The sequence below is a fragment of the Arachis duranensis genome, chromosome 10 (genome assembly GCF_000817695.3).
Source record: "Arachis duranensis cultivar V14167 chromosome 10, aradu.V14167.gnm2.J7QH, whole genome shotgun sequence".
NCBI lineage: Eukaryota > Viridiplantae > Streptophyta > Magnoliopsida > Fabales > Fabaceae > Arachis > Arachis duranensis.
In genome coordinates, this window is record NC_029781.3 from 10,848,025 (window position 1) to 10,870,629 (window position 22,605).

Below are 22,605 nucleotides of genomic sequence, written 5' to 3' on the forward strand. Positions count from 1 at the left end.
TTTATTATAAAGGATAAAATATTATTTTGATTTTTAATATTTGAACTAAATTGTAATTTGGTCTCTAATATTTTAAACGTCCTATTTTAGTCCTAAAAAATTTTAAACGAGTTTAATTTTGTCTTGTTATTAAATTTAATATGAACAATTAATATATTGAAGATTTAAGATGCAATAATATTTAATTCCAGTACGTAAGTAAAATCAACCCTTCAACGATTATTAATATAATGATTTTTCTTAGATTTTAGAGTATTGATAATTGATTGCTAGGGTTAGAGGTTTTATACGAAAAGAAAAATGAAAATAGAAAGTGTTACAAAAAAAATTGTTATATTTTTTTAACATGTGAAAATAAAAAAAAAGTTTTGGTTAGCGGTCACGTCACTTACTCTATTAATTATTCATATCAAATTTAAATGTGGAATAATATTCAATTTATTTAAAATTTTTTGGAATTAAAATAAGGCATTTGAAACGTTAAGGTCTAAATCAGAATTTAACTCAAATGTTGTAGACTAAAATAGTAGTTTAATTTATTATAAATCTATTATTTCAATTGAATCACAGTTAATCTGATTAAATTTTTAAACCAATGAACCAATAATTAAATCGATTGAATAATCAGGATTTCGGAACCTTGGATTATACTATTTTTCTTGTTAGACCAATATCTTTCTAAACCAAATCCACAGAAAATTTGTTTTTGGTCTGAACTCCACAGAAATCTAATCGAATTGTTTTCATTTTCTTTTATTTGAACAGACAATCCTTGGTTTTTGAAAGCAATTGTTAGTTGAAAGTTGGGCTACTAAATAAAAAATGTTCTTCGCTTCTTCTGACCCAAAATAGCATCTTTCCCTTTGTGTGCCACGCGTTACTACGTAAATGTATATGTTCTTTAAGACATTCAGAATTTTAGATGTCAGAAGAAGAAATCAAATGGGTAAAAATTGCTAAGTATTGGAGAATGTCGAGTTTTAAATGAAATTTGGGACATTATTTGGGGAGAAAAGAAGAAGAAGTAACCAACTGATTTTCATTTGAGGGCAGAACATTTACAGAACAATTAATATAAACTCAGGAAAAAAAGCCAAGGAACCAAAAACCCGCATGAAAACCACATACAAATATAATGCCACAAATCAAATAAAATTATTTAGAGGATACAAGATTTGAGAATTTTCGGAGTACTTATATATATAGCTAAGGTAACATTAATGGAGCTACAAACATCAATAACAACGTTTTATTTTCTTGTTTCATGACCATATAATATATATCTAAGATATTTATTCATTTTCTAACCCTTTGCATTTAAAGACTTGAGCCTTGCAAGTTCAATCCTCTTCCGCTCATGAATAATAAACATGTTAGCTTTCTGGTCCACTGTCTCAGCAACATTTTTTATGATCGCCTTAGTCTCTGGCGCAGAGGGGACTCCTTCTGCTGCTGCTACTGCAGTTTTCGGCGCTTCCTCACCGTTGATTTTGAATGCCACGTGGCCTTTTTGGTGCCGGGGTCGGCTGCTGCTCTTTCGCAGCGCCGGTTCCACCACTTCATGGACTTGGTAATCGTTTGATGAAGGGCACCACCCATTTTGTTTGAGATTTTGGAATAATGACATTTTTTTTTCTATAGTTCAAAGGTGCATTAGCTGATTGATCTCTTTGAATTTGTGGTTGTGAATGTTAGGGCTTCATCTTGTATTTAAATTAATAATTTCCTTCTCATATGCTAATGGTTTATAGTTTTGAGCACTAGTGATAAGTAGTGAATATGTTGGTGTTATATTATTCTGTTATGATAAGGGTGAATCTAATACTTGCGTTTAGCAAAAGCATTTAATTGTCACAAAGATGGAATATATGAAAAAGAAATAGGAAGGAGTAACAAGAGGAGAGCGTGTTTACTTAATAAAAGGTACTAATTATTTTTAAATTGATGAAAACTCAGTTAACTTTACGTAAAGTTGATAGTTGAGTTGAGAGTCGATAGATAAAAATTTAATCAAATCAGTTAAATTATCTAACGACTCTCAACGATCAACTTTACGTCAAATAGAATGCATTTGAATTTCTACCTTTTAAATTATTTAAAAAATTCTATTTAAAGAATAGTTGGCATTTGGTAAAAATACAAGTTTTGCTTTTTTAAAAGCTACTATTAAGAACACAAACAAGTCAACAAGTTACTTTTAATTTATTCAGCAGATTCATTAACGTTATTATAATCATTACTAGTGAATGATCAGTGTGATATACAAAAGAAAAATACTCAAAACATAAAAATTAAAAAATACATCATGCATGTATGCAAAGAAAAATATAATATGCACCATAATCAAACTAAATTATGCATACATAAAATAATATCGATCGTTAAATCAAATTAAATTATCATATGTGGATTTTTTGTGTGAATGAAAAATTGAAATTATTCCTTGTCCTTGTATATTAATTACTAATAATGCTAAGAAACTTTTTCATATCATATTACATAACAAAATAATTTTTCATATTCACTTTACAAAAAAAAAAAGAAAAAAATTAGGTTCATTACCAGAAACACGGTGATTAGCCACGGAAAAAACCGTGGCTAAAATCAAGAAAAACCGTGGCAATGAAGCGTTAGCAATGAATGGGTATCCGTGGCTAACAAGGGCGACACATTTTCAGTTAGCCACGGTTTTTGGTCTATTAGCCACGGTTTTGTGACCCGTGGAGACGTTTGAATAGCCACGGTTTTTACTATTTTAACTACGCTCTAAACCATGGCTAAATGACAACAATATAATCAACAAGTATAATTTTGTCACAATTTTTTTCGTGGCTGCCTCAAAAAATTAGCCATATCCATATAAATAGAATTCTTAGTAATAAAAATATGAAATTTAAGTAATAATGTTGAAAAGCAAATATTCTGAACTAAATGAGTTTAAACTATTACAAAATCAGTCACAAAAAAAACTATTACAAAATTAAGTATCAGAATGCATCATTATTAGATCTCTAACGTCTTCATTGGAGTACCTGCGAAAACATTCAAATAAGATTGTATTATCTCTTAATTCATGAAAAAATGTTCCAAGACATTATTTAAAATAATAGTTTAATGTAAAAAAAAGTAAGAATGCATACCCAATAAGGCTGAGTTTTCATTTTCACAATATAAAACATCTCATTAAACTCATCATCAATCAATATATTATATATTGCTAGACTTATATCCTGGTAAACAACTTTCAATTCAATTGCTTCAAATAAGTAAGTAAGATATCAGATTGAAATCAAAACCATTTAGAGACAGAATTTAAAAGTAAAAATAGAAATGTGTTACCAATTACCAGGATCAATATTTTAGAGTAAAAAGTTGAATTTACCAGGTAACTATCGAGCATATCGAGCATGCAGATCTCCCAGGTAAGTGTCCATTGTTCCATGACAACATGCATTCATTACTCTAAGTTACCATTGTTCACATATTCATCCATTAGTAGCTTAAATATTGAAATAAACACAAACAAAAATGCTATTGATAATACAAAGAAACAGATACTATGTACTCAGGAGTTGTGAGAGCATAGATAATAACTTAAAATGATTTGCTTTGCTAAAAATAAATACCTGTTAACTCCCTCCAAGTAGGTACATAAGATGTTTATGTCTAACATGACCTATAGCCTCCACTTCAATTATGAATTCTCTTTTCTTGTTCTCTATTAAATAATTTCAAATTTTAATCACACAACAACAACTTCACTTTAATAATTGACAGAATCAATAGTTTCAACTACTGTCTTATAATGAAAGAAAGGTTGAAAGAAGCAAATCAAATAAAGTATTCTTACAATTTTTTAAGAAGTTTTTTTTACTGCCATCTCATTTCTATTGATCAACATATAGAATGCTTCTTACCCTTCTTGGAACTTCCTTCTTCTTCATACATCAAACTAAAATCTCTCTCATTGAAATAGTTTGATCTACACTGACTAACATTATTATGATCACAAAATAACACTTATGTAAAAAGAAATATTCACAAAGACTAGGCTCTTAAAAAAGTCAAGTATATAGAAAATTACATGTTTGAAGAATGGATGCTACCATAATGATTTAAATGGTAAAATTTCTTCTTCTGAAGTGGTTTAGAATATTCAGAACTAAATGCCAAATTTAGACTCAAAAGTAAGAAACACAAGAAATAACAAGGAATATAAATAATAACTCTTGTTTGCTACCTTGCTATGGCTATGAGCATTACCAAAATAATGTTGATTTTAGGAATTTCAGCATATAAAAGAAAACTAAAGTTAATTAGGAATATAATTAATCACATTAGTACGTATTACTAAGTAGATAATTATATTTATGCATTCAAATTATACTTTATACCAAGAGTTCATTCTCTATACCATCAAAAGGATAAATGAATAAAACATGCAAATCCAAGACAGTGCACTCATCTCCACCGACAACAAGAAGAGAAAATTTAAATCGACCAGTGTTTTAGAGAAGCAAGATTTAGAGCACTACCTCCAGAGAGTGACGGTGAAGGAGTTGTAGCGACCCTCAGTTTTAAAAATATAAATATAAATAAGTTATAATTTATTTCATAAATTGGAGTTTTTTACTTTTAGAAATTATTTTTATTATCAATAATAAACTAATTTTATAATAATTTAAATTTAATCAAATTCATAATATTATTATTATTATTATTATTATTATTATTAACATTGTATATAATTACGTAAATATTAAATTGTATTATAAATTTATATATATTATATTCATTGCATTACTATTATTACGTTTATTATTATTATTATTATTATTACATGATCATCATTACTATTTTTAGTATGATCGTTACTATTATTAATTATGAAGTATGAAAATCAAAGGCGGTTTACATTTCTCATTAAGTTAGATATATATTATCATTATCATTGTGCATAATAATAATAATAATAATAATAATAAAAAAGAAAGCCAAAGGCGGCTTAACAACTTACTAATTAAGCATGCATATATATGTATATGATGAGCATATGCGGGAGAGAAAAGAAAAAGAAAAAGAAAACGGGAGAGAGAAGAACGTAACAAACCGTAAATCTCACCAAATTTTTGGTTTCGATTTCTTGCAATCCGTAACTCCAATAAAAAATCTAATTCGGTGAAAGTATTCGTAACCTCCTCCTCTACACGTTGGCACCATTTTTGATTAGTGGAAGTTGACAATGACGTAGCTCCTCTTTCCTTTGGATTTGGCCAACGGGAGTTTTAGGAGGTACAGACGATTCTGGACGTTTTCTTCTTTTAAACGATTCTGGACATTTTCTTCTTCAATAGCTCAGTCAGAAAGTTTCTCCAGAGCTTTGAATATTTTGATTCCGTACGAAGGTATGGTTTTGGTTTCTCGTAGTTAATGTTTAATATCACGTGAAAACATAGGCTAGAAGACCTTAAGATAGGAGTGAAATGAGTGAATAATTGATGGATTGTGTATATGGTATAAAATATGAGGTTTAACCGTTGTCAATAATTTGCTGTTGAAGTTGGTCAGTTTGGAAAAAGATTTAATATTGGTATTTGTTTGATTATGAAATAATTTGTTACTGGAAATGATTTGAGTGACTGAGAGGTGTTTGGTTTGATAGTTGGGACCCTTGAAGGGTGGCAGAAATTTGAGTCTTAGAGGAGGTATTGCCAAAATTTCTTTAAGAATTTGAGTTTTGATTTGAGGTAATATTTTAAAAGAGAAAGAGATTATTATGTGGCTTGTGTATTTGAGACTATTTGTTGACCCTCTGTCGCAAGATGTGACCGGACACTTTAACTCCCCGGATTCCCCCATGGGCATGCATATAAATATGAATATTGAATATTATTTGAGCTTGGAGTTTAACTCCATGGAATACTATACTATTGAGCTTGGAATGTGACTCCATGGAATATTATATTTGAGCTTGGAGTTTGACTCCATGGAATATTATTGAGCTTGGGGATGCGCGCACAGAGGGACTGTCCAATGGTTAACTACCAGGACTTGTCGGGTTGGCTGTATAACCGACAGATGAGACTCATCAGCCATAGGACAGGCATACATCATATGCATTTGTTTGTTTGCTTGAGTGTGCATCGTTTTGGTTTGCTTAGCTGTTTAATTCTGCTTATCCGCTACTTGTTCTACTTGCTGTAAATGCTTCTCTATCTGTGTTTTTCTTGCTTGAACTGTATGTGTATATTTTCTGAGAAATCCCTCTTGACGAAGGTGTGAAGGGAGAGGGTTGTTCCACCAGTGATTCGGAGGATTGGAGGCGACAGAAAGTGAAGTATTAAGTTAAAGTTACATTCAGAACTAGAATACGTTAGATAACTTACCTAACTTTTGGTTTAGTTTATTTTATTTAAGGATGATTTTGAGTGTCGGAGTTCTAGGAATGCCTCTGACTTTTCCGAGACCTTTTATATTAACTATGCGGGCACCTTTACCATACTAAGAACCTCCGGAGATTTTGTGTAACTAAAATGAACTTTGTCATAAACAGTAACTCCACATCAGCTCTTGCGTCATAATCAGTAAATATAAGAAGAGTGGGGTTTCCTTACTAACTCCAGAATATCAAGAGGTACAGTAGCAGATAATTAGCAATTAGAGTAATAGAAGGTGAGAGGTAGAAGATAGGATAGAGAAAGGTTGAGGTATCAAGATGATACTCTCAAGGAAATATTATTTAGAAAAGGAAGAAAGAACAAACAATAACAGAAGATTCACTTGGCATTCGAGAGGCCAAACTCTCCACTAAATAACCACTCCACTTATTCCCTACCTAAAAGCTTTTCAGCTTCCTTATTTATAATATCCATATCCTAACTACTTTCCTAAACATGTGGAGTAACAATATTTTGAAATTTCAATCAGTCACGTGTTTTCCCCTCCTTCTATAAGTAAATTTAAAAGGAGTTAAATTCTGATTTGATCTCTCCTGGTTTGTTACAATACCCTCCCCATGAAGAGCCACCTTGTCCTCAAGGTGGAAAGATGGAAAGGCCAACTGCAGTTTGTCGGCCCGCTCCCATGTACTTTCAAATTCGGGAAGATGCTGCCACTTGATTAGCACTTCCAGGTGTCCTTGGTTGCTCATACGACTGTCCAGAACTTGTTCGGGTTCCACTAGTAGTTCTCCTTCCTCAGTGAGAGACTCAGGCAGGCTTTGGGGTTCCACTGAAGATGCCAAACTCTTCTTAAGTAGTGAAACATGAAAAATAGGATGTATCTTTGCAGAGGCTGGTAACCGAAGTTTATAAGCTGCTGCACCAATTTTTTCTAGTACTTCATATGGACCATAAAATCTGGCGCCGAGCTTCTGATTTGGTCTGGTGGCAAGAGACCGCATCCTGTATGGTTGGATCTTTAAAAACACGAAGTCTCCTACTTCAAAAGTGACATCTCTCCTCTTCTTATCAGCAGCTTGCTTCATGCGATTCTGGGCTCTATTCAACTGAAATTGTAACTCATCGAGCATCTGATTGCGGTCTTCCATTAGTAGTCTAACTTCCTCTACAGTAGATTCCAGCCAACGATCAAGATGCAGGTCGAAAGGTATCTCATTAGGCGTCTGGACACCTGAAACGAAGTGGTTATTGGGTTATTTTGGTGTGTAGTGATGTATATACACGTACTTAGCTTTCTCTCCGCATAACTCATACTTACTTTTATTATCTTACGTTTGATAGTTATAGTTTGACTCACACGCAAGTTATTCCGCTTCCGGAGCGTGGCGCTTTTCATTTCCGGTTTTGTTTTACCCATTTTTCAAGGCTCCTAGTCTATTATCTTCTTTCTACTACTATAAGTATGTATTTTATTTTTTTTAGAAGTCGTAATACCTCGCCACCTCTGCTTTACGACTTAAGCGTAAGACTCTGTGTGGTAGGGTGTTACAGGAGGTGCAATGAAGTAACCTAGGGTTCCTTCAAGTCTTCTTCGCGATTTGCCGTAGAATCGGATTCCGCCGATTTTGCTTGTGACTCGAACTGACGGCACTCAACTGCAAATCATGGTCCCTTATCTTCCACAAAATGTCTAATGCGATCGTACTCAGAACTTAAACATGAACGGATTGAGCAAAACAGATTTACTCTAAAGGTTAGTTGGCTTGACCTGGAGCTAAGAAATTACGGATTTGGAGAAACTGAAGAGAATGTTATTAGTGAGAGGGTTGGCTACATGTTATCAAACTTGAATCAATTGCAGGAGCTAACAACTAGGGAATTTGGAAAAAAAAGAATAGTGTGAGAGAGTTATCGTAAAAATTGGGTGAGTGGGCTACTAAATAAAAGTTACATTTAACTCTAAAAATTTCATTTATCTTATTATAAATGTTAATTTGAATTTTGTTTAGTGAAGTAACTATCATTTTTAATTTAGAATAAAATTTAATTTTAATAAAAAATATTAAATTGTAACTTTTATAACTTTAAATTATATTTCAAAAATTTTACATACAAATTAGAATTTAGAATTTTGACCCGTTGAATTTAAAAAAAATGGCATCAATAAAAATTAAAATAAATAAACTTAAAACTTAAGAATTTGATACTTTTGGATTAAAAAAGAATAAAAATTTTATACATAGTTAAAAAATGAACTTCCATAAAGTTTATTTATTTTATTTTTTTATTAAATTAATAAAATATTAATAAATAGATAGAATAATAAAATCTAGGTATAAAACTAATATTCTGAATTTTAAGAGTTAGAACTTTGTTCATTAATATTGCCGTAAATTAATAATGAAAAAATAAATTAGTTATTATTCCAATTAATCATAGTTAGTATTTTTTATTTTTTAGAATTAGTTAGAGTTATTTTGTTAAAGATAAATATGTACTTTTTTGTACTCTTTTGGTACTATTTTTATAATTTTAACATTTATTTTTAATTGAATCATTTTATTTCATTACTAAAGTCTCTAAATTAATGCATAATGTGGAATTGAACACTGAAACTGTATTTGGCCAGAAAGAGTACGAATAAAAAAAGTGACCACTAAAAAATATAAATAGTAAAATTATATGTATATGTTAGTCTTTTTTTATTATATTACAATATGATTTTTATAAAGTAATGAACAACACAACCACAAAAAAATTACTTTTAAATTAAGAAAGAAAAATTAACCAAATCAGCGCATAATTAGTAGTAAGTAAAAAAAATTTGGAGATATTGCAGAGTATAATTTTTCAGCGGCAGCACTAGAAAGGAAGAAGGGAGAAAAAATTAACAATTGGGGAATTGAAAATTGAAAAAAATTATAAACCGCATAAAATATTTTAAAAGGGACGGAGGAAAATACCAAATTAAGGGTGAAATTTTGAAGTGAAAATCATTTGAATTCGCCACGGTAGTCATTAGGTATGTGGTAAATGAGAAAAGTCATCTCAAGTTGGCCGCGAACAAACAAAACCGTCGAAAAAATCCATAAAATTTAGCCACAGAGATATAAAACGTTATAGGTAATTACCACGATCATATAATTTGCCACTATTTTTCATTCGCGAGAATGTTTCCGTTGGTAATATCCGTATTTCTGGTAGTGGTTCTAAATCTCAACTAACTTGATCTATATTCCTCTCACTTAATGCTAATATAATGATTCACGATATTGAAGTTTCACCTTCAACAATTAATAGACATGCCAACATCACCAAAATTAATGTTGTACTACACACTTTTTTGAACTTCTTAATTCGTCCCCAAAATCACCCATCAATGTTATCAAATTTTATCAATACATTTACACAAAAAAAAATTAAAATTCAACTCCACCCTTGAAATCACCTAAAAGTGGTATAAATACAACAATAAAAATTGATATATGTGACTTAATCCAAGACTCACATGATAAGGTTAGAATGAAAGAAGTGAGAGATAATTAAGTTATACAACAGTTAAAACTGAAAAATAAATAAACAAATAATAATAATGAATAAAATGAGTAAAAAAATATGAAGAGAAAATAAAAAAATAAAAATATACTTTATATGTTTTGCAATATATTATCACCAGGGATTTGGCACACTATTACTCCCAAAGTTATTATTGACTTTGCCTGAGTAATATCAAAATAGGAAAAATATTGAAACTTGAAAGTATGAAAATATATTGAGAATTTTCAATAACACCTTCATGTAATCAAAGAACTCGCTTGGAACAATCTGGGCATGAGAATCCATGACCTAGTACAATTATATTAGTATGAATTTGTGAACAATGCTATAGAATTCAATACCCAATCAAAGGGATATAATTTAAGTTTACATCAAAAAGAGCTATGATTACTGTAAAAATCGTAACCATAAATAAAGCTATGGTTACATACAATTTTAAAAAAGGATGATCATAGAGGCTAAGAGGGGTGAAGATAGAAATTATGGTCATAATAAAAAATATGGTCTAAAGTGTCAAAATTTAAAAATTGTAACCGTGTTTATAAAAACTGTGGTCATAAAAAAAAACCGTGGTCATAGACCTATGGCCACGGCAAAAAATCATGATCATAGGTTCAAAACCGTAATCATAGATCTATGATCACTTTTTTTATTAACTATAGTCACGATTTTTTACCGTAATCATAAGTTTTTTTTTTGGTAGTAATGTTAGTTAGCATACATCATTTAGATTATTATTGCACTAAAAAAAATAATAAATAGACTATATTATGAAAATTATCTCATAATTTCATCTTGCAATATATAATTCAATAAAATGTGAATGTGAACTCATCATCGGTGACCATTTCTTCAAGATAAAAGTACATTTTGATTAATTTATTACTGACTGCCATTACTAATTTTATTTAAAAAATAAAAAGACAAAACGTTTGTTTACCAACGACAACAATGCCATTACGAAGTTTTATTGAAAAAAAAATTAATAAGTTTTATTTGTTAATTAAAACAAAATAGTGTTACCCACTTCTCTTATCTTTTTTTCTCATGTATTATTCCTTCATTAAAAAGTTTTATTTGTTATTAAACTTTTGAAGCTCTACTTAATCAGTTATTTGCCAAAATTGCTATATTTATCTTCTTTGGTGACGACTCACTACAACATTTTTGGCTTAATGTAACTTTTGTTCGAAACAACATTTAATAAAAGTTGTTTTAGATAGATAAAGACAACATTTTTTATGAGTTGTCTTTGAGTAAGACAAAAATAACAAAATTTTTGGCCACTCATAAAATAATTGTTTTTGATATCTAAAAGTACATTTACAAAATGTTGCAATATAAAAATTTTAAGACAACATTTTAAAATAAAAATTCAATATTTTATAAGAGTTATAAAAAAAACTGAACAGATAACATTTATAAAAAGTTGCCTAAAATTATTCATAGTTAAAAATTTTAGAAGGAATCTTTTAATCATATTCTCACTTATTATTTTCTCTCCAAATATCTTTAAAAAAAAAAACAAATTCGTTTCAGCGTCAGTTCATTTAAACAACCAATACCCTAAGCCCTAACATAACACAGTAACTAACCCATGCACGCACACCATTTCTCCCCTGCTAGCACTAATCGATTAACCTAACAACGACTTTAGCTCGACACAGAGTGCTCTCCTCCATGGCAATGGCGCGATGCTCTTCTCAACGTATGGCGACTGAATGGTGCTATCCTCCACGGTGATAGCGTCGTGCACTCCTCGTTCTACGCCAAACCACCACCGGCGAAAAATTCCTCTCCCTTCTCTTCTCCTTTTTCCTTTTCTTCTCTTTTCTCGCCTCCTCCTCTTCGTGAACCAGAGATGCAGAACCATAGCAACCACTATTCCGCTAGCGAGCTCTGACATAACATGGCAACCACCCCTCCACTACTCTATTGCTCTAGCAAGACTACAGCGCAGCTGCAACCTCCTCACCCTTACCTTCTTATGTCTCTGTTCTTTAGCTTTCAGGTTTTTGGAAAAACTCATTTTTGCTGTTCTCTGATTTAATTCATTACAGTTTACTAAGATTTTAATTATTACTTAGTAATTTTGTTTCGTCAAACTAATTTTTGCTGATTAGGTTAATTTATATTAAAATTAGGATTCTCTTATCAGCTTTTGTCTTAGTTCATAGGTAATTAAGCATGCTATTATGATTCTTGAGTATGGAATTTCAATTTGTTTGGATTGGCTTGATTATTTTTTGTTGAATTTCAGGTTTTTCACGGCTTTTCCACTGAGGTGCAATTTTCTACGCTGGTTATTACTGATTCAACACTTTCTGGTTCTCCACATTGACTCTGGTATTTTTCCCTTTGGTTTCTTCATTTTTAATGTAAATTACAGAATGGTTAGTTTTCGTAATTTGCTGAGTTAACTAGTTCATATAGAATCGATTATTGGTTTTTGTTTGATTGTTCTGTTGGCCACTTTAATTGAGTTAAATAATTCATAGAGAATAATATAAATTTTATTCTTTACTCCTTTATAGAGAAAGATTGCTTCAGAGGGTTTGAGGAACATTGGTGAACATTTTAGGACTTGAAGATTGTAATTTGTTGAGCCATGATCCCGTAAAATTTTTTATCTTGTTTATCCTTGTATGCTTTCATACGTATATTATATACCTTTGTGCAGTTTTTTTCATATTGAAAGTCTTTTGATATTTAGTCTACTTTTGGATAACTAATATAATTCTTTCTTAATTTTAATAATAATATTGTTGTGTGTCGTCATTTGATGAATTTATATGATTAATATGTATGAACATTATTATTTACATGCTTAGTTAAATAGTAGTAACAATATATGAATGATTAGGTTTTTCAAGACTTAGAAAAAGATTGGATGAGTTTACCAAGAGATAAAGTTGCGTTTAGTAACAGTGTCAATGACTTCTCAGACTTTGCTTACTCTATCAAAAACACGCAAAGAGAGGAAATCTTATGCCCTTATGCAAAGTGTTATAATTTCTTGTGGCACCAAAGGCAAACAATTTATATCCATTTTATTGCCTTTGAATTTGTTAATGGTTATACGAGATGGATTCATCATGGGAAAAGCGTAGTCAGCATGGATGTTGATGGCAATAGTGATAGTGATAGTGAGAGTGAGACTAACTCATATGATGATATGGAGGCCTTGTTGAACGATAGATTTAGGGATGTGGCACAAGTAGAAGTAATAAAAGAAGGTCTGAATGAAGATGCAAAGACATTTTATAACTTGGCTGAAGAAGCTAGCAAAGAACTATATCTCAGTTGTAAGGGATTCTCTATGTTGTCTTTTACCATTTGACTATACTTATTAAAGTGTCCACATGGGTAGAGTAATGCTTTTTTTGCTTCTCTCTTGGAGTTGCTAAAAGAGGCTATTCCTAACTTGAATATTACTACTTCTTTCAATAAAGCCAAGACAAAATTTAGGTCTACTTGACTATAAGAAAATTGACATATGTCCGAACGATTGCATGCTATATTAGAAAGAGCACGAGAAGGAAACATATTGTCATAAATGTGGTGCTTCTCGTTGGATTATGCATCCTATAGTTGAAGTTGATGTTTTGCCTTCCAAAAAATCTCACAATGTTTCTGTGAAAACGTCGCAACACATTTCCTTAATTTCCAGGTTTCAAAGACTATTCATGTGTTTAGCAACAGCCAAAAGCATGAGGTAGCATGACGAGGAATGCAAAAATGATGAAAAGTTAAGGCATCCCAGGGATGGCCAGTCATGAAAGAACTTTGACAATCGTCATACAAATTTTTCTCTCGATTCTCATAATGTGAGACTTGGATTGTCAAGTGACGGATTCAATCCATACGCCACAAACATCTTTTATGAAAGATATTGTGTTGCGTCATTCAAAAAAAAATCATGTGTAATGTCTGGCTTGGAATAAAAAGAGAAATGCTAGGGGACATCAAAATTTCTTATTTTTGGCTGTCACTTAGCTATAAATTCAATTCCTTTAGTCTAGTTCATTTAGTCTAATAATCTAACAACATATTTTATCCCATACTTTTAAATACTGATGACTAATTGATAGCCAAAAATAATAAATTCTAATGGTCCTCTTACATTCTTCTAGAATAAATAAACCAAGTCCAAATTTGGTTTTTGAAAAATACTAGTTTAATCGAATTGTCTTATTCTTTTTTTTTTTGTTCAACTATTTGAGCTTTTTATATTAACATCAGTGGTCAACAAACAAGGTATTGATCTTCCTATTATTCTTTTCTATTGTAGTATTACTTTTGTTAATGTTGTATTAATAAACTTGTTTACTGTGTTGTTTAATTTTTGTTTATCAGTTAAGACTGCGGAATATATGTGATGAAATAGTTGGAGATAATCGATCCAAAAAAGAAAAAAAAAAGTGAAATATGCATGGAAAAATTTGAACCAGGTAAGTAACAATAAACATAATTGGTTTCTCTACTTCTAAATTAACACAAATTAATAAATTTGATTCAATTGTAGGAAGGAGTTGATGGTTTCAGGCAAGAACATAGTTCGATTGTTCTTTTTAATGAAATAAATCAATTGTGAGATAAAGAAATTGATGAATCTGAAACCATAAGACTCTTGAAATCTTCCGTTACCTTGTCAAGTCCTTTCTGTAAATTTTCATCAGGAGATATTGATAGTTGATAGTTGATAGTTTGAATGTTGTAAGTTGTTATGAATTTATACACTGGTTAAGTACTGAATTTTCTGTGTACTATATAATTAAAACAAACACTTGTAAATATTCAATCCAAACTTTTCATAAATTTCTTTGCCAAATTAATTTTCTATGAACCTGTCTGTACTGTATTGAAATTCTGCTAATCTGAATAAATCTAGGTTCACGAAAATTGCAAAAAAAAAGAGGAAAATTTAATTGCACCAAAATTGTTACAATGGAACACTGAAAATCATTCTAATAAACACACTGAGAATGCTTACAATTTTTTCTGTAAATTTTTATCAAGAGATATAAAAAGTGTATAGGTTAAATACTGTAAATTATTAAGAATTTTTACACTGAATTATCTATGTATTGTATAGTTAAAACAAACACATCCTTTGCATCTTTGTAAATATTCATTACAAAACTTTTGATAAAATTCTATGGACCTAATCTTTATTATATTAAATGAATCCAAGTTCACACAATTGCAGACAATAATATTAAATGAATTTCACCGAAATTCTTACAATGAAACACCGAAAATCATTAAAATAAACACCGAGACATCTATCTTATTACATTGAATCTTGGAACTGATAATTCATAATTTGTGCAAGATAAATGCTGGAATTTGACTACATCAAGGATCCATCATTTAAAAGGTTCAACTGCAAAAAGTAAATCATATATTAGCATAACTATTAACTTGAACAAAGAAAATTTTTCCTACTTAAAGCACATCAATTTTACCTCGCTTAGAGATTTTTTTTGAAGCATTTGCAATCTGCTTTTCATTATTTAATCCCAATATATTTTTGGGATGTCCCTTGTTCTGACGCGGGGTGGGCTTTGAAGCTCGTTAATATCTTCCAATGAAACATCTTCGTGCGATAACAAACATTTTCCTTTATTTTTTGTTTTATATTCTTGTATCTCAGCCATCGCATGATCATAAGTGCGATGCAAAATTGCAGTCAACTTCTCAAATTCTGATACGAATTCACAAATATTGTGATCGAAACACCAAATCATCAAATCTCTTACTTCTTTGCTCTAATAGAGGCTCATCGTGGCTGCTTTTGATACGTGTGTGCCTCCTCTTTACATTCTTACTCCATCTTTTAATATATATCTTGGTGTCACTTTATCTACTCCCTCAAAGCTTAACACGCTCTGAGAATGACGACACAATATCCCTCTAGACTCAACTAATAAGCACTGGCATTTTACTTCCCGTGATATCGCATCATATGTAACCACAAACTTATTGAATATTGAGTTTGAAAACTGTTCTATAACTTTATATGCCGTAAAACCTAGAGAGGACTCTGTTGATCTTGCGGTGCAATCTATCTTTCTTCTAAATTGTGCTTGAACTTTTCCCGAACTTCTTGTGAGTATACACATGCTGAAATTAAGTTTATATTGATGATTTTGTTGCACATAGTATGACAGTATAAAAATTTGATGCATCGGATTCTCTCTCTTTGCTCTCTACTTTCTAGGCAATTATCATATTGTTTGACAAATCGGATCAGTGAACTATTGCGTGTAATAAACTTGTTAAAAAAAATATGCATGCTCTCCCTCCTTTGTGTGCTTCTCATCCCGACTCGGAAGTGGTGATCAAGATAATTGTGATCCGTAAATGACAATCTACAAAAATCTCTGCAAAAATGATAAAATATGTAAATCAAAAAACAAAATGCATCCAAAGGTATATAACTTGGCACCTCTATTACTCAAGTAAAACACATAAATATTCAAAGAATAAAAATAGCAGCATCAGTTAATTCCAATAAAGATACCCTTATTTGAAAGCCACTTATTATCTCCAACGCCATACTTCATAAGGAAATCATTCCAATTTCTATCAAATGCATCTTTTGTAAAAGAGTTACAAACTACATGACTCATTTCTTGTTCAATTTATTCGTGTCTCTTATAGCCATTTAATTTCTGTGAGATCTTTTTCATAATATACCAAATACACCACCTGTGAATTATTGTTGGCATACAACTCTCAGTAGCCCTTTGCATCGATGCACATTGATAGGTTAGAATGCCTTTCGGAGACTTTTCTCCCATAGAACGAAGCCAACATTGAAATAACTTTTGAATGACTGAATATCCTCATTTTTCATCAAAGTACATCCTAAAAATGTAAAATGACTATGGTGATTAACAACAAAAGAACCAAAAACTAAATTATACCTAAAGTCAACAATGCATAAAGAAAATCAGATATGCACCGAAAAACAGTTTGATATTCACAGAAAGTTATATCAAAAAGCACATAAATCAGAACAGCAAATTTTTTGTTTGTACTGTAAGTGGATCAAATGAAACAATATCTTTAAAATACTCACAAGCAGCCCTACTTCTTGCGTCAGCCCAAAAAGCATTTTTGATTGAGTGATCAAGCTCAAGTTCGAGCTCATAAAAGAAGTTATGATTTTTCTCTTTCATTCTTTATAAGTATTTTCCAAATTCTTTGGCATTGTCTAGTTCGAAACATTACAGACTTTCCTCGTAATGTAATTTCTCACATTTTTTTTAATAAAGCTTAATTCACGATGATCCCCTGTTAATGTGACAAATGATTGATATGTTTTGCTTGGTCGGATTCCAACTTCATCGTTATTCTCAATTGTACTGTGTTGTTTCAGTATCTTTGCAAGATTTGGACAGCATGGATGTGAAAGCAAAACAACCTTCAAAATAACCCAAACACCAACGTCCTTTAGTATATGTATATAAATTTTTGTAGGACAATTTAATCCAGCTGAGAGATTTATCTTCTAAGTTGGAGATATGTTCAATTTCTATTTACCTTCTCTATTACATGTAATTAATTGATTCTTAATTTTATTTTCCTTCATATTTGTGTTCCAAATTTTGGTAGAAAAAGTTGAAAGTTTAGAATAATCTTTGTAGAATTTTCTAGCTTTTTCAAGTGTATTAAAAATCATCCCAACCTTTGGCACAAACTGCTCATCAACATCACAAAGAAACTGAAAAAATACTGAAAACATTTCTATATTAAACCAAATTGTCTTTCCAAATGTACCGAAACTAGAAACCAAATAGATTCATCGAAATAACAATTTAGAGCTCGTACATTACATTCCAATTCAAACCTTCAACCATGAACATCAATTTTCACAAACAAAAGCAAAATTATTCAACTACAAAAGCATTAATTACTAACGAACTACATTAACTAGGTTCGAACCAAATCTTATCCACTTGATTCCAGTCAAAACAATAATCCAATTCGCCTTGCTTCAACTGACAATCTGAACTTGCAGCATTTATCATCTTCAAAAACGAAATACTTATTCAAATATGATTTCACTGCTTAATTTAAAAAAAAATTGATCCAAATCTTTAAATAAAATCAAAGAGCATTGATTGTGAACGAACAAAATGCATAGAACGAAGTGAATGTAGAAAACGCGGAGAAAATTTGAAAGAAAAATGAAATTAGCAGAGAAAAAACAGTTATATATAATCGTAAATTTAGTCAAAAGTTAGTTAGAGGTAGTAGTGTGTGAACCTGAATTAGGTTATACTAACCTGGTTGGATATAGTTAAGTAGTTAACTTGGTTGTAGAACATTATTGCTAATTATTAGGTTTAATTACTTTGTTAGTATCTATAATTTTACCAAATTTTTAATTAGGTCTCTATATTTTTTTCTTTCAATTGAGTTTCTACACTGTTTTTAATTTTGTAATTACATATTTTTTATGTTAAAAATGTTAAAATTAACATAATATTTTTACCAAAATACATGTAGTAAAAAATTTAATTAAGTTTTTAATTATAAATACCTTCAATTTGCAAAAAAAATATTCAGTTAACTCTAATATTATTTATATTAGAGGACTTAATTACAAAATTAAAGTAGTGTAGTGACTTAATTAAAAGAAAAAAATATAAGAACCTAATTAAAAATTTGGTGAAACTATAGGACCAACAAAATAATTAAACCTAAAAAAATTTTACATACGCATTCAATTATGTATGACCACATTAGTAAAAATAACTATTTTAAACAATTAATTATTAGTGCCTCTAACCAAAAAGACTAATTACCATGGTTTTTTATTTTAAAATAAAAAATTTAACATAACAAAGTGAAATATTAATGTCTCAATAGAAAAATACTAAACAGATAAAATATATTAATTTTTAAATATTTTTGACAAAAACCATCAACAATTCAAAAGATTAAATCTCACTCACTCTATTCTTTTATAATTTTTAATCGACTTGTTAATTATTTCTGCATACCTTATGCTTAATTCCTAAAAATTCTGTCATTCTTTTTAATCATGTGATCTAAAAAATAACAATGAAACCAATTCACTAATATTTTATTAATTTGACTGCACCAAAAAAATAGTAGCCGAATAATATATTTCAAAAAGGGTAACAATTTATTAAATAATTCTCAAAACGATGATAGTTCAGTTAAAAAAAAAAAACAAATCATGGTATTGATGAATAGCTGTTTTTGAATAATTTATGTATATCATCTTTCAAAATTTTTTATCATTTCTTTTTCAAAATCGATTTTTTGGTTAGATCTTTTAATTTGTTGTTACTTATATTAGCTATTGCATCGAACATCAAGCATATCAAAGCTACAATGGAGGGAAACCTTATTACGTTTTATTATAAGAGAGCACACACATATTTTATTACACCATTGGGTAGATAGGTTAAGAAGAAGAAGAAGAGCAACAAGCAAGTAGTCATGAAAGAGGTAGCTAGTACACGCACACCCACATGCACGCGCACATATATTGCCACGTTGGATTGGAGGAATATATTAGACACCCTTTGCTGTCCAGTCAGCCTTGTATGAGCCGCCACCATGATGATGAGGATTCCAACCGTCCATGTTCATATGGTGGTTTTGATAATATGGACTGCCGTGGTTGTTAAAGCCATGTCCATGGTTGTTCCAATTATTGCGATGCTCATCCATCTTATGCATCTGCATGCTGCCTCCACCGCCGTGATGCTCCTCGCTATAGGCGGCTTCTTCGTACTCTGTCTCTTCAGAGTAGTAGCCGCCGTGATGGCCACCATGGGGATTGAACTTGTGGCCACCACCGCCGTGCGAAAACATGTTATGATGATGAGTGTCTCCAAAGCCATGCTTCTTGGCGCCGCCGAAGAAGCCGGGCCTGCTTGCTCCACCACCATGGTAATCCATGGCGGGAAAAGCGCCATGTGGCTTCATGGGCATACCTGATGATGGGAAATGATTCTTGTGGTAACCGTTATCGGAACCACCGCCCCAAGATTCTTCATGGAAGGCATAGCTCTGTTGCTGTTGAGCCTGAGTGTCCATCCACATGCCATTGTCACCGTAGTGCTGTTGTTGATAAAGAAGACCCTTTCCCATCTTTTTGTTTAATTTCTAGTAGACAGATCTTTGATTGATGTGTTGCGTTTCTCATTTAGCGATTGTCCTTATATAGGCACCTCCTCAATCAATCGTTGCAATAACATATTTATTTAATTTTTTTTTAAATTAGGAGTAAAGTTCGAACCAAAGTATCTAGATGAAAATAAAATAATTATATCATTTGAACTAATAATTTTTCTTAACCAAACTTGATTTAATTTTGTTATTATTATTATATATTCTGTGTTAAAAAGAAATCTTTGGCCTCTCCAAAAATTTTTCTCAAGCTCCACCGACCACTGCTGTTGATATATACATTTAAACATTAAAAAAATAATTGTTCTTCTATTAATTCTCTCAAGGCATTAGTTTAAAAAAATCTTTTCCTATATGGTAAGAAAATAATTTTTTCCCCTCTCTGATACTTTGGAGAGTAAAACATCCCAGCAAAACTAAATAATATATTCTTTTAGCGAAAATGTATAAAAAAAATCAATTTTTAGATAAGTTAATATTAATGACTTATTTGTTAGTGTTAAAATTACTTTTTTTTTTATCCCAATATTCGAGTGGCTGATGGTGATAATACAGGAAAGGCCGGCACTAAAAAATGAAATTGTGGTGATGATGTTAAAAATGATGTTCAAAGAAAGGAAGATTGTGAATATAGAAATTTTAAAAAAAAATATTTGGCTAAAATGAGCTTTTATTTTTTATTTTTTAAATTAGGAGTGAGATTCGAACTCACAACCTCTAAGTGAATATAAAAAAATTATGTCATTAAAACTATGGTTCATTGATGAAATGATTTTCTACTCGAACTCTTACTCTTATTATAATTATATTTTTACTTTGGAAATATTAAAATTAAATGTAAGTTAGCCTTATATTTATACAACGTTACATAAGGAATTTTTTTTTTCCACATCTTCAAAAGCTGGGTTGCCCACATCTTTCCCTTTTTAGTTTTTCCAAGATATGCTGTAGACTTTGTGTGTTTTATGCAGAATTTTTATTCTCTTTGTCAAATAATTGGAATTCCGATACCATGTATAAATGAATTTTTATATGGCCCATTCATTAGCACCACGGAATTAAGAAATTCTCCATGAACATATTCGCTAAAAAACTTATTTCATAAGTGAAAAAATTCCATAAAAATCCTAAACGGAAACAAATTTAAAAAATAGAAAATGTACTTCAAAAAATTTAAAATAGAGAATGTTTCATGATGAATAAAATAAATAGCTAGCACGTTTTAATCAAAAAAGAAAAAAGTTATTTTAGTAATCAAAGAAACAAATGATCCAATTTTAGATAAATAATAATATAATATGGAAAATGCTATTCATCCCAAAAATTCTAAGCCCACCATCAATGGCTTGGGTGCATGAAAATGGCAAATCCGATTCCTACTTTGTCTTATGGACAAAAAAGAATCGCATTCGAATTCCTACCGATATGTCAATCATGAGGCATTTTCCATGGCAATGGATTTGTTTCCAACCATTACTTAATGTTCGGATTTTTTATAAAAATAAATAAATAAAATATTACGTATTTAGAATTCAGATATGCTGAAGAAAACACATTTTTTATACTTTATTACTTGTTTCGTTGTTAGTGAAATCAAAATTAAGTTAAATGTATCTCGTTTGCATAACAAAATTTGTTACTTGTATCCGGTTTTACATATAAGATACATTCGTAGAATCGTAGTTTCTTTTGAGGTGAAAAATCAGGTGTAGTCGACTTTACGTGAAGTTGATACTTAAGAATTGTTAAATGAAAATTTAGTTAAATCAGTCAAATCATTTAACGGTTCTCAAATATCAACTTTACATAAAGTCGACTGCACCTAAGTTTCCACCTTCTTTTGACGTATTTCTTGTAGTACCGTTCAAAATAATTTTGTCGTCATGGCCAATGCGATAAGTAATAATGTACGAAATCGTAAAAAATTATATTTTATCCCCTGCCAAAAAAATTGAACAAACGAGTTAAGTTCGAATATTTAAGAATTATTCTCTTAGTTTATTAATTCTTACCAATCAAAACGGGGGGAAACATATGAATCCTTTTATAAATTTGTCACTAACTATATTTTATCCAAGTTTCAGCCTTTCAAGATAACTTGGTCCTAAAAATATTTTGTGAATGTTAAAAAGTAACTAATAAATTACCCATTATGTATTTATTTATACATATTTTATATAGTTTATCAACAAAATAATTAATTAAAAAAATAATTAATTTTTTACAAGAGAATAATTGAATTTTGCGTAACAAAATAATCAAAATTTTGAAAAATAAATTGGTTGGATTCTAGTATTTGCATGGTAAAATTGACTTCGCCCATTCAAAAATTGCATGAGAGATTATATTGGGTTAAACTTTGATATATGTATAATAAATTATATGATTTTTTGGTTGGATTTTTTTTGTCGAAATAAATTTTTGTTTTAGTTCTGCTTTTTTTTTTTTGTTAGGGCCAAGTGTAATC

The 22,605-nt window shown here is 30.4% G+C and overlaps 1 protein-coding gene across 1 annotated transcript; it reads right to left on the bottom strand.

Moving 5' to 3' along the window:
* Positions 1-19,337: 19,337 nt before the first annotated feature.
* On the bottom strand, positions 19,338-20,155 carry LOC107469145 (uncharacterized). Its single transcript, XM_016088524.3, has one exon. It carries the CDS (start codon positions 20,097-20,099, stop codon positions 19,518-19,520), a length of 582 nt encoding a protein of 193 aa, XP_015944010.1. The 5' UTR covers positions 20,100-20,155; the 3' UTR covers positions 19,338-19,517.
* Positions 20,156-22,605: the final 2,450 nt, after the last annotated feature.